At 46.2% G+C, this 17,504-nt stretch overlaps 1 protein-coding gene across 5 annotated transcripts in view; it reads left to right on the top strand.

Moving 5' to 3' along the window:
- Window positions 1-14,080, top strand: part of TMC5 (transmembrane channel like 5) — an 89,136-nt gene extending 75,056 nt beyond the window's left edge. For all 5 annotated transcript variants that reach the window (XM_027771085.1, XM_027771086.1, XM_006146582.3 and 2 more), the window contains 7 exons: window positions 3,854-3,929; window positions 4,096-4,229; window positions 6,468-6,641; window positions 9,965-10,043; window positions 11,110-11,214; window positions 12,419-12,461; window positions 13,507-14,080. In XM_027771085.1, the coding sequence (XP_027626886.1) occupies window positions 3,854-3,929; window positions 4,096-4,229; window positions 6,468-6,641; window positions 9,965-10,043; window positions 11,110-11,214; window positions 12,419-12,461; window positions 13,507-13,553 (658 nt within the window). In that variant the 3' untranslated portion in view covers window positions 13,554-14,080. The remainder of the gene's footprint in view (window positions 1-3,853; window positions 3,930-4,095; window positions 4,230-6,467; window positions 6,642-9,964; window positions 10,044-11,109; window positions 11,215-12,418; window positions 12,462-13,506) is intronic.
- The last annotated feature ends 3,424 nt before the right edge of the window (window positions 14,081-17,504 follow it).

Here is a 17,504-nt window from a genome sequence, read left to right on the forward strand (position 1 = left end):
GGTGGGCCAGCGCAGGGCCTACTCCGCCCGCCGCCGCCTCGCTCGCTCGGCGCGGGGTTGTGTGGTATTTCTTTTTAAAGTACAAGAACAACTACAAAGTAAGGGAACTTAAGACGACAATAATTAAATCTGTTTCATATACAGGATGGGGCAACTCAAAACGTAAAAATGATCTTTCTAAATCAAATTTGCTTGAGGAGCCCGTCATTTACCAGAAGTGGAGTTACTGGATCATGTGGTAGTTATGAGCACTTTTTCTTTTTTTTTTTTTTAAGAGAGATTTTTGGTATAGGGTACATGTGCTCGCTGAAGAGACAGAAAAAAAGGGAGAAATCATCCCCAGGGAGGATTGCTGTAGTTGCAATTTCTTCTCCTCTAGTATCCTCCCTGGATTTTGGGCATGCATACATACACGTTCAGCATGAGTTTCAAGGCGCTGGAACTCAAGCCATTTGGTCATGTGGGAATCCAGCGACATAACCATTAAGCCACCTGCTGGTCACATGAGCACTCCTTTTTAAAAAATTATTTTTACATGGGGCCGGCAGGTGACATGGTGGTTAAGAGTGCTAGACTCCTACATGGCCAACTGCGGTTTGACTCCCAGACCTGGTGGCTTGCTTTCTCACTTTCTTTCTCTCTCTGTCTCTCACTCTGTTCCTCTCTGGTCAAATTAAAAATAAATAGATACATAAATTTTAAAAATAAAGTTCAATAAAATAATTCTTACAAAAAATTATTTTTATGGGACCAGTAGATGATGTAGTGGTTATGTTGCTGGATTTCCACATGGTGCACTATGGTTTGAGTCTTAAACCCAGTGGCTTGAAAAATCACATGTGTGTGCATGTTCAAGATCCTGGGGGGAAACGGAGGAGAAGGGATTGTGGCATTGCTATCCCCCTTGGGGGGTGATTTCTCACTTTCCCTCTTACTGTGTCTGTCTTTTTCTCTGGCAAGCATGCGTGCCCTAAGGCAAAAACTTCTAAAAATATTTTTATTTTATTTTAATTATCATTATTCTTTTTTAAAATTTGACCAGAGAGAGAGAGAAAGGGAAAATGAGAAAGCAAGATGCCAGGTCCAGGACTCGAACTGCAGTCAGCCTTGTGGAAGTCCATTGCCTTAACTATCCCGCCATCTGCTGGCCCTAAAAGGATTCTTAAGCTTTTTTGCTTTTTAAAAAATAGAGTAGTGGCATGGCGTCTGAATGTACTAGACTCCCACATGGCTCTCCACGGTTTGAGTCCTGGACCTGACGGCTTGCTTTCTCACTTTCCCTCTCTCTTTCTCTCTCACTCTGTCCCTCTCTGGTCAAATTAAAATAAATAAAGTCAAATAAAATAATTCTTTTTAAAAAAAAGAAAGTGTGGTTAGAGCCAGCAGGCGGCATAGTAGTTAAGGTGCTGGATTCCCACATAGTCAACCATGGTTTGAGGTCAGCAGCTTGAAACTCATGCCAGGCACATGTGCGTGCATGCCCAAAATCTCAGGAGAAGAAGGGGTTGAGGCATGGCCGTTCCCTCTGGGAGTGATTTCTCACTTTCCTTCTCACTGTCTCTCTTGTGAGTGCACATACCCTATGACAAAAACAAAATATAATAACGTTGCTAAATTATGTGACACAAGGCAATACTAATGTAGTTCTGCTTACTTTGACTGGGTTTTTAAACCTTAGAGCTTGAACCTCATATTATTGAGCATTTGAAAAAGGTCTCAGAGAAAAATGTGCGCAGTGAGGGGGGAAAGTAACGATCAGAAGTGACCATTGTGACTTCAGGCCTTTGAGTTTTTGTTGCTAAATCATGAAGAGGCACAACCGAGAACACTCACAATGGAAAACACATGGGCCTTTACCCTTTTCTTGTGGAATTTATAAATTTAACTTCTGTGGGGTTTGGGAGAGTGTTGCTTTTGATGATGAGTTTTTCTTTCCTTCTTTGTGTTTCCTAAAGTGTGCATACTAGCTGGTCTATTCTTGGCATTTCTACAGATCACTTGCACTACTACTTGCTTCATATATGCTTTTTAATTACCTTCTTCAATTCAGTTTTGTTTTTTTAAAGGTTTTTACCATAGGGCATGCACTTGCCAGAGACAGAGAGAGAGAGAGAGAAGGAAAGTGAGAAATCACCCCCCCCCAGGGGGGATGGCCAGGCTGCAATCCCTTCTCCTCCATCCTCCTCTCAGGATTTTAGGAACACACATACACATGCCAGGCATGATTGTCAAATCACCAGGTCCAGGACTCAAACCGCAGTCCATGTGGGAGTCCAGTGCCTTAACCACTACATCACCTGCTGGTCCCTCAAATCCATTTTTCAAGGAGTCTTTATTGTATAATCATAAATGGAAAACAAGTGCCACATGCCAGAAATCACAAGTAATGAGGAAAAAAGAAATCTCCTAAACAGTCCTTAAATTCTAGCTAGAACCTGCTATCTGCTGAGGCATAGGCTAAAGCCTACTCCTGTGTTTAAAAAAAAAGAAGGTTGACGATTGTTAGGAATGAAACTTTTTTTTTTTTTTTGAGAGGATTTTGCTATAGGGCATGTGCATTCACCAGAAAGACAGAGGCAGAGAGATAGAAAGTGAGAAATCATCTCTCCAGGGGGGATGGCCATGCTGCAATCCCTTCTCCTCCATTTTCCCCTCAGGATCTTGCGCACACATGCACCCGGCGTGAGTTTAAGCCACCGGGTATGGGGCTTGAACCATGGTCAACTATAGGGGAGTCCAGCGACGTAGCCATTACGCTAACTGCTGGTCCCAGGAATGAAACATTCTGGCACCCAACTAGGATGGTCCTTCTTTCAGCACTGGGAGCCCTGGGGGAGAGCTGGAAAGGGAATGCCGTTCTCATTGTAACTCTGTGGTTTAATGCCTTGTCCTTGCAGGACCTTAGACCGGCTCAAAAGCCAGGAGTGGAGGCAGAGAGGGGAGGTAGAGAGTCGGGGATATCTCCCACTTGGGAAGGGCTAGGGTAGGGCATGCTGAAGGCCATCTGGTGTGTTAGCGGCTCTCTGGGTGGTTTCTCTGCAAAGTCTCCTGGTCAGAGCCAGGAAGGGGTAGCCGTGGATACTGTGTGGGGATTGCCATGACAGACAAAGTCCCCCTCTGTGCTCATAGGGCTGCCGTAGCAAAGCACCACAGACAGGGTGGTTTAGACAACAGAGATTTGGGTCAGGCTGTGGCATAGTGGTTGAGGCAGCTGGATCCCACATGGCCAATGGCATGGCCCGAGTCCTAGACCCAGTGGCCTGAGAAACACACTGGGCGCATATGTGTGTGTGCCCAAAATCCCCAAAAAGAGGGAGAAATAGAGGAGGAGGGATTTCAGGGTGCCCATTCCCCATGGGGGGGTGCCTTTTAACTTTCTCTCTCTCTGTGGTAAATGCATATGCCCTCTAACAAAAAAGGAAATAAAGGAAAGGAACTTATTTTCTCGCAATTCCGGAGGCACCAAGATCAAGGGGTTGGCAGTGTATCTTTCCTCTGAGGCCACCAGGGAAGGGTCTGTCCAGGCCTCTGTCTCATCTCAGAGACGGTTGTCTCTCACTGCGTGTCCATGTGGTTTTCCCGCCTGTGTGTCTGTGCCCTTATCTCCTCTTCTTTTACGGACACCAGCCATATAGGGTTAGGGCCCACTAGTGACCTCACCTCACTTCAAAGCCCCTGTCTCCACATGAGCATGTTCTGAGGTACTGGGGTTAAGACTTCAACGTAGGAATTTGGGGAGGGGAGCACATTTCAGCCCCTAGCACCCTCTCTTCCCTCTCTGCCCCTATATCTGTTCCCACTCCCCATGCCTCCCAGTTCCTGCCCGGTCTCACACTCACCGTCTCGCTCACAGGATTGGGATCTTCTTCTGCCCGCTGCTGCCCTTCATCCAAATGATTACTCTTTTCATCATGTTTTACGTCAAAAATGTGAGTTAGTCTGAAGTCGCCACACATCCGCTTTGCCCAGTCCCCTGTGACCTGGTGGCAGGTGGGGGTGTAGCGGGGGAGGGTGTTGAGGAGTCGGTGCCTGGCCGGGGTCTCCCTGGCTGCTCCTGTGGCCGCAGATGGGAGGTGGTTGTGTCTCTCTCTTCAGATCAGCCTGATGATGAACTTCCAGCCTCCGAGCAAAGCCTGGCGGGCCTCCCAGATGATGACCTTCTTCATCCTACTGCTCTTCTTCCCGTCCTTCACCGGCGTCCTGTGCACCCTGGCCGTCACCATCTGGAGGTAGGAGGGGGTGGCCTTGGGTGAGGCGGCAGAGTCTGAGTGTTTCATGTATTTATTTTCAGTTCAGACATTTTTAAAAAATACATTCAATCACTGTATATCATTACAGCTTCCAAAATGGCTTTTCCCAGCGTGAATACACTGTGTATGAGTCCAGTTAGAGCTGTTTCCCTCCACATTTTCATCCACCGATAATTTTCCATCTTTGTGTTCCTTTAATGTCTCGCTTCTTTCTTTTCCCCCTTGGTTCATATTTGTTTTAAAATAGAGGTGAGGCCGATGGATCAGGAGACAATCCCCATTGAAAAGAATTTGTTACTCACAGTTCCTGGGGGCACTGGGCCCTCTATGCCATGTGGTGCCATAGGTGGGTCAGGAGGTAGAGGGAGTAGGGAGAAAACGTGGGTAGGAGGTGGTTTCTGTGGTAAGGGACAGCCATGACAGAGAAAGCAGGCTTCTGATGGGCTAGTGGGAATAATTTCTACAGGCTCTGGTGCATAGGAGCTGCTGATGCCAAGTTGTCTGAGATCTGGCCTTGGTATGATTAGGGCAGTGGAAGAGTGGCACAGAGTGGAAGAGTCTGTTAAAGGAGGTAGGTAGGGCTGTGGGCCCGGAATGGGTTGGTGTGCACATGAAAGTCATGCTCTGCAGGCCAGCCCTGGGAAAGGCAGTCTCCAGGGGTCAGTAAGACCTCCCCGACCCCGTATCAAAATGTCAGAAAGAAAAGACATGCTTAATATAGTGCTTTGCCCAAGTTCCCTTGGTAACCAACAGACACTAACACTGAACAAGAGAATAACTCCTAGTTTGGCCGCAAACCAGCAGGCACCCACAATCAGGAACAGCTTCCTCACTTCTGCCAAGTAGAGAAGCTTCTCAGAATGGGGAGAGGCCAGTTCTTCCACATCAACAGTGGAACCTCACCTCAGTTACCTGAGCCGCCCTGCCTGATCTTGCTCCTTCTCCTTCTCCAGCCTCACCTGCTTACTGGCTTCCCCTTACTCCAGCCCCACCGCTCTCATCTCTCTCCCGGGACCAGCATTCGCCTCCCTACATGAACAGGGTCCTCTGATTCTCAGCCCCATGGCCATTGCCAAGATGTGACCTTCAAAGCCATTCTTTTTATTTTTTAATTCTTTTATTTAACTTTATTTATTTATTTATTTATTTATTTATTTATTTATTTATTTAAATTTGACCAGAGAAGGACACACACACACATACACACACACACACACACACACAGAGAGAGACAGAGAGAGAGAGAGAGAGAGAGAGAGAGAGAGAGAAAGCAAGAAAACAAGCTGCCAGTCCCAAGACTTGAACCGTGGGCACCCATGTGGTAGTCCAGCACCCTTAACCACCAGACCACCTGCTGGCCCCTCAAAGCCATTTTTGTCTACTGCCAGTTCCCACCTCTTCTCTCTCTCCTGTGAGTTTCTTTCATTCCATCACTCACAGCCAGAAATGCCTTTGTCTGAGTCTTCGTTGAGTTGTTTACTCATTGATTGCCCGTCTTTCCCATTAGAATGTAAGTCCAAGAGGGTGGGAACTAGGTCTGTCTCAATATGGAGTCCCCAGGGCCTGTCTAGATCAGTGCGTGGCAGAAGAGCAATGAACCTTGGCAGAATGAAGGGCTAAGCGAGGGAAGGAATGACAGAGTGAATAAACAAGGGAGCCAATGTTTAGGACACCTGCAGAACTGGAGCCATCAGGAACTTGAGCAGCTTTGAGACGGGCTGTCCTGTTCCACCAAGTCCTTGTTTCTCCTGTCAAATCTACTCCCTCCTCTGTCTCTTCCTAACCAGCTCTCCATTGCCCCATGCCCTGCCCCGTTCTGCTCATTGTAACAACTGACTGCACATGGCTGTATCACAGCTTCCGCTTCCATCTCTACCAGGTGTCCTCCTTCATGTCTCTTAATTCAAGCTCCCAAAAGAGAGGCGCTAGTCGTCCTCATTCATTCCTTCAAGCCAAGATACTGTAGAGGTCACTTCCTGGCCTTTGGACTGGCCACTGTTGGATCAGGCGATACCTCTGGTCTAAGAGCTGGCCCTTAGCGTGCAGGCCATACCAGCAAGGCTGTGAGCAGCTGTGTTTCCTTCGGAAGGAGGGTGTGGGTAGAACAGTCAAGAATAGCTGTCTCCAGGTCCAGAGTGCAGGAAGGGCACCCTGATTATAGAAGACCTATGCCTGTGTGTCATGCCATTGATGTATTTCCATCCCTTGTTTTACCAGATTGAAACCTTCAGCCAACTGTGGCCCGTTCCGAGGCCTGCCTGCCTTCATTCACTCCATCTACGGCTGGATCAACACCCTAAAGACAAGGCCTGGCTACCTGTGGGTTGTTTGGATCTATCAGAACCTCATCGGGAGTGTGCACTTCTTTTTCATCCTCACCCTCATTGTGTTGTAAGTGGGGTGCCTTAGGAAACTTGGGGGAACAAGAGCTCTCAAAGGAAACTCTCATTAATATGAGGTGAGGATTGCCCTGGGGACTTGCAGTTGGAAAGCAAAGAGCTGCATCTTATCTCACAGTGTTAGGGATGAGCCTGATCCTACCCTGAGTAGGTAGTTCATGTAAGAAAGCAAACTTGCTTTGTGTCTCTTTGGAAATGACGTGAGAATAAAATGAAAATATAGAGACTAAAATGAAAAAAATAAAACGAGAATGCTTGGGAGAGTGAAATGTGATTCTGAGGAGGATATGTGAAAATGGTTAGGCATTACTGCTATGTAAGATGTTGTGCATAAGTTTTTTTTTTTTTTTTTTTTTGAGAGGTTTTTTTCACTATAGGGTGCGTGCGCTCACCAGACAGACAGGGAGACATAGAAACAGAAAGAGAGAAATCAGCCCCCAGAGGGGATGGTCACGCCGCAATCCCTTCTCCTCCATTCTCCTCTCGGGATCTTGGGCACGCACGCATGCACATGCGCCCAGCGTGAGTTTTAAGCCACCGGGTCCGGGACGCGAACCGCGGTCGACTACGTGGGAGTCCAGCGACATAGCCATTACACTAACTGCTGGTTCCCTGCATAAGTTTTCAAAGTAAAAAAGATCGATTTTTTATTACAAGAGATTTTTTTTTTTTTTGCCATGGGGTGTGTGCGCTTGCCAGAGAGAGAGAGAGAAAGAGAGAAATCACCCCATATGGGGGATGGCCATGCTGCAATCCTTTCTCCTCCATTCTCCTCTCAGGATTTTGGGCACGCATGCACACACACAAGCACCCGGCATGAGTTTCAAGCCACAGGGTCCAGGACCCAAACTGCAGTCCACTATGTGGGAGTCCACCCCCTTAACCACTACACCACCTACTGGTCCCAAAAAGATTGATTTCTGACTTCCATAAGAAATTCAATTTGTGGGACCAGCAATTGGCATAATGCCTATGTTGCTGGACTCCTATGTAGTGGACCATGGTTCGAGTCCAGGACCCAGTGGCTTAAACTCACACCAGGCGCGTGTGAGTACATTTTCCGAGAGTAAAATGGAGAAGGAATTGTGGCGTGGCCATCCCCCCCGGGGATGATTTCTCGCTTTCTGTCTTTCTGTCTTTCTGTCTCTCTCTGTCTTTCTGGCAAGTGCACGTACCCTATAGCAAAAATCTCTCAAAACAAAAAAAAAAAAAAGGAGAAGAAGAAAAAGAAAAAGAAAAAGAGAAAGTCAATTTGCTGACACTAGGTCCATTTTACTGCATGAAACAATTGGTGGGCCTGACACATAACTTTTCTTTCTTTGTTTGTTTTTATCTTGTTTATTTCTTTCATGAGAGAGAGAGGCAGAGGCAGAGATAGGCACTCCCAACAGAGCCTTCACTCTGTGGTCCGTCCCCATCTCAGTCAGCCTGGATCACAGGCAGACACACATGTGCCCAGCATGCTTAGCACGATCCCAGGATAGGAGCCCAGGCTATTTCTCCTAAGGGTCCAGTTGTGTGGCTACTGCGCCACCTGCTGGCCCTGGCCCTCTTTTGGGGCTTGGTCCTGAGGGCATTTGAGAGGGCAACTCCTCGTTAGAGAGACACACAACTCAAGGCGACTGGAGCTAGTTGACGTGCCCTGCAGAGCAGCTGCTCCATGGCTCAGATGGGAACGATAAGATTAGCAGAGGCAGGGTCACTTGCAGAGCGAGATTCCAGGCTGCAGAGGCCATTGGAGGCAGAGGAGGCCAGACCCTGGATCTCCTGTTTCTGTTACGTTATGTCCTTCCTCCCTTATGCCCGATGTCCTGGGCCTCCTGAGAATGGAGAATTTTCATGGTACCCTGCTTCTCCAAACATATTCTTTTTCTTTTCTTTTTTTTTAAATTATGTCTTTAATTTTATTTATTATTATTATTGTTGTTGTTTTAATTTGCTATAGGATACACCACCAGAGAGAGAGAGAGAGAGAGAGAGAAAGTGAGAAAGCAAGCCGCCAGGTCTGGGACTCGAACCGTGATTGGCCGTGTGGAAGTCCAACACCTCAATCACCATGCCACCTGCTGGCCCCTCCTCCTAACTTCTAACAGTCTGCACTGTTTTTACTCAGCATATTTCTGACACTAAATGTGCCATCAAATCATGATTCAAGGGCTCAGTCCCATAGCACTGTCCCCACGTCTGATGGCGATCACAAGTCCCAGTTTGTCATCTGTGCTTCTGACTGGTTATAAATGTGACGGGACTCACAACTCCCTCCTGAGGGTCGAGAGTTTGCTAAAACAACTCACAGAAGCCGGGAAGGCAGTTCACTATTACCAGGTATTACTAAGGATACAATCCAGAAGAGCCACATGGAAGAGATGCCTCGGGCTAGGTATGTGTGTGTAGGGGAGGGGGTGACACAGCACTTCCATTCCAGCTCCTAGGCAGGCACGATTGATCAAATCATAGGCCACTGACAACTCAATTTCAAACCGTTCTCTCCTCCCCAGGGTCGTGGGGGCGGGTGGCTGAAGGAGGGGGCTCCCTCTAAGCTCTGATCTTTCAGGTGACCAGTCCCTGACCCTCTCTAGGATGTCCCAGCCGCAGGTCATCTCATTAGCATTCAAGAGACACTCCCATCGACTCTGGAGATGCCAAGGGTTTTATGGGCCAGCCGTGTGTCAGGAACCTGGGACAAGGACCAATTATTTATCACACCTGGAGCTTGTTAGAAATGCAGAGTCTCAGGCCTACTCCAGACCTACTAAATCAGAAATTGTATCACATTGCTGTTTGGACAGGGCTATGCAGATTCACGAATTCTGGCTGCATATTAGAATCATGTGTGGGGGGAGCGGAGGGGGTGCTGGCAGGTGGCTTGGTGGTTAAGTCACTGCATTTCCACATAGCTGACAGCAGTTTGAGTCCTGGACCTGGTGACTTGCTTTCTCACTTTCCCTTTCTCTCTCTCTCTGGTCAAATAATAATAATAATAATAAGTAAATCTTACAAACAAAAATAAAATAATATATAAATTTATAATGCTGATATCTGGCCCATGCCCAGAATTGCTCAATTAATTGATCTAAGGAGGGACAATGGCTTGGGTCTTATTCACACTTTCCAGATGATTCCATGTGCAACTGGGTTGAGAAACATTGCTCTAGCGTATTTATTGTAACTCACTCTGATGCAACTTTTCAGGAGCACATTTGGGCCAAAATTTATCTGCAAGCCCACATTCCAGTTCCTTTCACCCAATTGACATTTGGAGCCTGCTGAGCTTTGGCAAGAGTGCCTGTCAGCCTTTCTTTTGTTCTCTTCCAGAATTATCACCTATCTCTACTGGCAGATCACAGAGGGAAGGAAGGTCATGATCAGGCTGCTCCATGAACAGATCATTAATGTAAGTCCCGTTGGAAACACCCCTTTTTAAAATTTCCAGAGGGCACATGGGCTTGCTAGACAGAGAGATGAGAGAGAGAGAGAGAGAGAGAGAGAGAACCCCTAATGGGACATGGGCACTCTACAATCCCTCTCCTCCATTTCTCCATCCTGTTGAGATTCAGAGCACACACACACATGAACCTGGCATAGTTTTTAAGCTGCAGGGTCCAGAATTTAAACCTCAGTAAGCCACGTGGGATCTGGCTCCCTTAACCACTAGGCTATGGGGCTGCCCTCCCCATCACCACAGTTGTTTTTATTATTAGAGGGTGCATGAGCTCACTAGAGTAAGACAGAGAAACAGAGAGAGACCTACAGAATGTTGAAAGCACCCTTCAATGAGTGCATAGTCATGCTTCAATTCCTTCCCATTTCTCCATCCCGCCCAGATTTTGGGCATGCACACACATGTGCCTGGCATGTCTCTCAAGTTGCTGAGACTGGGGCTGAACTGCAATAGGCTATGTGGGATCTGACTCCCTTAACCATGAGGCAATGGGGCTGACCCTCCACCCCCCTTTAACCCTTTATAATGGGAATTCCAATAGTGCAGCAAGTCCCCATTTCCCCTTCCTTGATCTCTGGAAGGGCAAAATGTTCTAGGCAGATCTGGAGGCCGAGCTCTAAGCTTTGGCATTCCCAGTGGGAGGACAAGACTGACCCAGGCAATATCTAGTTTTCTAGGGAGAGCAAACCAAGAGGGGGGTGCTGAAAACCACTGTCCCTGGCATTCAGACAGTGGCACTTTAAATTGCTTCTAGCAACAAGCTAGTGGTGGCTACTGCTCAAGCCTACCTGAGAAATTGCTTTAGAAAAGAATTTGCTAGTGCAGGAAGGCTCTGGGAGAAACTCTGGCTCTGCTATGAACTGTTTCTATTCTTTCATCAGGAGAAAACATGGCGGCAATCTCCATCCAACTTCTGGGACCTTACTTGACCTTCCTTGCCTAAAAATCAGCCTTCTTTTCATCAGTTGCTTTCCAGCCTCACACCGTCATTCATCCATATTTTTATTTTCCTTAACAGGAGGGCAAAGATAAAATGTTCCTGATAGATAAGCTGATCAAGCTGCAGGATGCCGAGAAGAGAGCAAACCCCAGCTCACTCATTCTGGAAAGGAGAGAGGTGGAGGTGAGCTTGAAGCTGCCTTGGGAACCCCTGGGACACATTTGCCTCCCTATGAAAAGTGTTTCAGGGAACCAGAGACCAAGCTCTTTGGAGAACACAAGGGCCCTTCGCTTTTTATGTTTAAGCGTTTCGATGTTTCTTATTTTAAAACAATAATATTCATTCCATTCAACACTCTTTGTCTGAACTTGTTCTAGGTGCTGGGATTATGGATTTCTTGTTCTAGGTGTTGGGAACGACAAAGCCCCTGCCCCTGTGAAGCCTGCATGCTTGTTCATATAACCCAGTGATACAGAAGTATGGCCTTTTGGGATGAAAAATGCCTTGAAAGCTTATCCTAAAAATATGCTTTATTGCATATTTTTCCAGATCTTTCCCCTGGCCACCTGCAAACATACCTGTATCTACTAACACTTTTATTGATGCATTGACTACAAAAGAGGAACTTTATTATACAAATAGTATAAATATAAATATTTATATTTACTACTTATATTTAAATATTTTCATAAATATTTTCTACCACTTACTACTATAACACAGACATTGCTTCATTTTGTACATATGTGGACATTAGCATTGACTCCAGATTTTCCTAATACTAAAAACAGTATCTAATGAAACATTTTGTTATACTTATTTTACATATTTCTGCCGCAGGGCATGTTCATGACAATGTTAACGGATCTTACTGTTTCATTTTCTTGAAAAGAGTTGACCAGTTTCATTCCTATAAGAAGATGCTTGAAAACTTCCTCTAACTCCAAAGCTCTTTCGGGCTTCCTTGGTGTGCTGGAAAATATGAGCAAATGGGAAATCAGTCTTAATTCAAGCACTAGTTATTTTGGAAGCTTTTGATTTTGATGGAAGAGATGGCCCTGCAATTTACTATCTGTGCAAATGAATACTGTCAGCATGACTTAGATAAAGGATGAGGAATTGTAAGCTCTTTAGCTCAGGGGCCATGCATGTACTATGTGGTATATTGTAAATGCTCAGTAAACAGCCATGAGATGAGTGAATGAACAAAATCATTGTCCCTAAAACACAAAACATGTTCAGTATTTCTATGGCTGATGCTTGGTCTTAATCTGCCACCACCTGATTTAAAAATGGTGGGGCCCTGTAGATTTTACCAACTATGCAACAAGACCCAGGACTTACTTTCTTTCCCAGTGGCATGGCTGTTCTTTTTCTTCTTTTTCAGCCACAAGGCCCTTTGCCTTCAGAGAAACATGGTGTTACCCCAGGTGAGTACCTGAGCTGGCCCAGAATAAGACACGAACTGGTTCAGGTCATGTGTCTCAAGATAGACGGTCAGAATTGCTCAAGTTTTGATTGTTCTTTCCAAACCCAACCTACACTGGTTTAAGCAAAAATCCAAGAATAAGTCTTGCTTTAGGCCTGTCCAAAAGCAAGAATTCACCATGTCATCAGATCTGGTTTCTTTCTGTTTACTTCTTTTCCATGTTAGCATTTTGCAAATAGGCTCTTTCTAAACATTGTGACAGCTTCATCAATTTGTGCTTTTTAAGATTCAATTGAATGGACGAGCGCAGGGGACCCAGAATGTTCCAGTGCTTCCCTGCACCTGAGTGGGTGGTGTACTCACCCTGAACTGATTGCTATGGCTGTGAAAATGTGATGCATTCCTTGTCCTTGACCTAAGTCACTTGCTTCATCTGTAGATGCAGGTGGTGCAACCTTCAGGTCAAAGGGACTGGGAGTAGGAAAGGGTGGTTTCCCACAGAAAATCTGGGCCTGAGGTCAAAAGAGGAATGAATGCAAGGGAGGAAAAAACATCCATTCTTTAGGAACTGCATTTACTGATGCCATTCAGTGATAGGAGTTCAGGGGGAAAGGATTACAGAAACTAAAAAGGAGGAGGGAGGAAGGCAGGGGAAGCCTTGGGGTCTTTATTTATTTATTTTATGAAGAGAGATTTTTGCTATGGGGCATGTGCGCTTCCCAGGGAGACAGATAGAAAGCGAGAAATAACTCCCCCGGGAGCAATAGCCATGCCACAATCCCTTCTCCACCAGTCTCCTCTCAGGATTTTGGGCATGCACACACACACACACACACACACACACACACACACGCTCAATTTGAGCTGTAAGCCGCTGGGTCTGGGATTCGAACTGCAGTCAACCATGTGGAAGTCCAGTGGCATAACCATTATGCCATCTGCTGGCCCCAGCCTTGGGGTCTTGAAGGTCCATTTGGTCTTTTCCTTGCAGAGATGGGCACTGTGGGTGGGGCTGCATTAACTTCTTTTTCCTGTGTCAAACCCAGACCTGCGATTTAGGCGATCCGTTCAAGAAAATAATCCAATATCCTGATGGTGGTTGTGGTGGCCAGACACCAATCAGAGGAGGAAAGAAGGCAAAGATGGACCAATTTCTTCCATGATGCCTGGCCCTTCAGGAACTTCACAAAGGCTAATCCAAGCCTTTAGCCAGCAGCGACTGCATTGTAACTACCAAAGTAAAACTGGATGTTCCCTGCTGTCGTTACACCTGGACTGCTGGTTTTTCAGGACAAATTCATGGGGTCTTCCAATAAGGATTGTTGTTTACTACTAGCCCACAAAGACCTGGGAAGAGATAACTGGAGAATGATTTATTTTTTTCTTCAAGAAACGTGTATTTGAATCATTGGTCCTTAGGGATCTCTCCTCCCAGACCTGGCAAAGACTTAGAAACTGCTGCTAAGAAAAGTGATCCGGCGTGAATGAAAATGTGATCCTTAATCAAAAATGTGAAACTTCTAAACTGTGCAAGCTGCATTTGTTCATGACATCCAACTAAAAACATCCTCGTAGCAGCCAGAAGTGAAATAAAACCAGAGGTCTTGTTGATGAGCTTTATTGTATTTCGAGTCCATCAGTCTTTGGGGTTGGACTGGAGGAGAGGAGTGGGATTCTGTCCCTATGAGATTTTATTCATGACCGTCAAGCCTTCTACCAAACACGAACCAGTGGTGATGTGTAGAATAGATGAGGGGTCTTCACAAAGTTCATGGGAGATGGGCGTTATAATAAAACTAGGCATGGATTTAAATTAGGGGAAAACCCCACTCACTGTAATTCCATTTTCCACACACATATGAAGTCCCCTCATCTCTGCATGTGAATGCATGCATCTGTAATAAATACATGTGTGGATGTATAATTTTTTAAAAAGGTTTTTGCCGTAGGACACACGTGCTTGCTAGAGAGCAACAGAGAGAGGGAAAGTGAGAAATCGGGCCCCAGAGGGATGGTCACACCATCATCCCTTCTCTTCCATTCTTGTCTCGGGACTTCAGGCACACATGTACACATGTCTGTTGTAATCTTCAAGCCACCAGGTCTGGACTCGAACCCATGGTTGGCGAATATGGGAGTCCAGCACCTTAACCACCACGCCACCTGCTGGCCCCATGGGCATAACTTTTTTAGTGTAGATTTTCAAAAGGGTTCACAAGGCAGATTAATTTAAACATAACTTAATACTTAAACAGTAGTTCTAATTGGGTAGATGTTTTTGTTTTGTTTTTAGAGGTTTTTGCTATAGGGCGCGTGCACTCGTCAGAAAGAGAGAGAGAGAGACAGAAAGCAAGAAATCAGCCCCCAGGGGGGCATGGCCACGCCGCAATCCCTTCTCCTCCATTCTCCTCTTGGGATCTTGGGCACGCACGCACACGTGCCTGGTGTGAGTTTAAGCCACTGGGTCCAGGACTTGAACCAGGGTCAACTACATGGGAGTCCAGCAACATAGCCATTATATCAGCTGCTGGTCCCAAGATATTCTAAAGGAGAAACACAGGGGACTGTCGGAGACTTGTCTATGGGGTCAGTGAAGGCAGCCCAGGAAACTGATGTTTGGAGCGACCCCTACTCCCGCTAGGTCATCCTGTTCTTATTGCTAGAGGGTGCATGCACTCCCCAGGGGCCGCGTGGTCATGTGCACTCCTAATGCTGTTTGTGCTGCTTCTGCTCCAGCTCCCATGGAAAGCATCACTTTGCCCCATGACCGCATGCTAAATGCTTACACCTGGAATTCTCCATTCACCTCCATCCGTTTCTACATCGGTGCTGCCTCTGCTTCTTCTGAAGGCACAAGCACAGCAGGTAGGTCTAGTCGGTAGGTTGCATGCACACATTAGGATGTGAGATGAATGCTTTTAATGCTTGGCCTGAAACAGGGGTGTGTTTGTTTGCTAGGGCTGCTATGTGCCTTTAGGCCAGTTATGTAACTTCCCTGTGCTTGATTTCCTTTGTGATTTTTTTGAGAGTTTTTTTTTTTTTTTTTTTTGCTTTATTTATGTATTTACTTACTTAATTTGACCAGAGAAGAATAGAGTGAGGATGAGGGGCGGGAGGGTGGTGGTAGTGAGAAAGCAAGCTGTCAGGTTTGGAACTCAAACTGCAATCAGCATGTGGGAGTCCAGCATCCTTAACCACCACGCCACCTGCCAGCCCCAAGAGAGGGATTTGTTTTGTTATAGGGAGTGTGCGCTCACTGGAGAGACAGAGACAGAAAGTGAGAAGTCATCCCCTCCCACCTCGCCGGGGAGGGGTGACAACACCAGAATCCCTTCTCCTCCATTCTCCTCTTAGGATTTTGTGCACGCGTATGCACACACGTGCCTGGCATGGGAGTTTTAAGCCACTGGGTCTGGGACTTCAACTGCAGTCAACTACGTGGAAGTCCAGCTATGTAACCATGCGATTCTAACAATTTCAACTACCTCAGTAGTGTTGCAAAGAACAAATACATGGAAAGCCTTTGAAACCATCCAATACCTGGTAGGTGGTCAACAAATATTGGAACCAGAAGATGGCATAATGGCTACATTGCTGGACTCCCATGCAGTCCACTGCAGTTTGAGTCCTGGATCTGGTGGCTTAAACTCATACTGGGTGGGTTTGTGTGTATGTATGTGCCCAAGATCCTGAGAGGAGAATGGAGAAGGGATTGTGGTGTGGTCATCCCCCCTAGGGGTGATTTTTTGCTTTCTGTCTGTCTCTCTTTCTGGCAAGTGCACACACCCTATAGCAACCCCAAAAAAAAATTAAAAAGCATGTTACATGGATTCCTCCAATTAATTCCAGCCACTGCAGAGATGGTACTAATACTACTTTGTAAGTAAATTAAGTAACTTGCCCAAGGTCATATAGCTAGTAAGTTGTTGAAGAGAAATTCAGGCTTGGCTTTCTCTGATTCCAAATCTGTAATTTACCCTATTCTAAGCCTCCCAAGAAAGTGCTGATAGAACTTATTAACACCTTCTTTCTTCCTCCAAATTTTCCACTCTTCTGAGGCCCAAATCACATTAGCCCAGGACCTGATCCTTACTTAGGCCTGGCTGAAAAAGGCAAAATGCATTTGGGATGCAGGTCAAGAGACAGACTCTGAACTCTCTTGAGGTCTTCACATAACTCAAAGTAATATTATTATTTTAGATTTTTTACCATAGGGTGTGTGTGCTCAACAGAGACAGAGAGAGGGAAAGTGAGAAACCCCCCAGGGAGGATGGCCACACTGTAATCCCTTCTAGAACTCCATTTTCCTCTCAGGATTTTGGGCATGCACACACATGCATGTTTTTCTGGCTGCTGGGTCTGGGACTCAAACCACAGAGTTGACCACGTGGACTCCAGCACCCTCACCATTGTACCATCTGCTGGCCCATTGAAAGTATATCACTTGGGGGTGGGGGGAGGTGGTGGCAGGTGGTGTGGTGGTTAAGGGCGCTGGACTCCCATGTGGCCAACCACAGCTTGAGTCCGGACCTGGTGGCTTTCTCTCTCTCTCTCTTTCTTTACCCCCTCCCCTTTCTGGTCAAATTAAAAATAAATAATTCTTTAAAATAAAAAAAATATATTATTGGGGCCAGCAGGTAGCATGGTGGTTAAGGCGCCAGACTCCCACCTGGCCAACTGCAGTTCAAGTCCTGGACCTGCCAGGAAAGTTTGCTTTCTTACCTCCCTTCTCTCTGTCTCTCTCTGGTGAGTGTATGTACTCTATAGCAAACTTAAAGAAAAAAAATAATAAAAACAAGATTATTAATTTTATTTTGCCCCCAAGAGAAATCCTTCCCTATCAGTTGCTGTGCAGTCTTAGACAGCACCACCAGACTGAAGTCCAGATTGTCTCGTTTTAGTTTACTGGGGGGAGGACACCCTCAAAGGGGTCTTCACATTGACCACCCCCAAGCCATGCAGCCAGCCAGGATCACAGGTGTGCCTGGTATGCTCAAGTAGACCTGGGATGTGAATCCAGAACCTTCCCAGAGCCCAGGTGGTT

Source organism: Tupaia chinensis, unplaced genomic scaffold, assembly GCF_000334495.1.
Source record: "Tupaia chinensis unplaced genomic scaffold, TupChi_1.0 Scaffold000182_1, whole genome shotgun sequence".
NCBI lineage: Eukaryota > Metazoa > Chordata > Mammalia > Scandentia > Tupaiidae > Tupaia > Tupaia belangeri.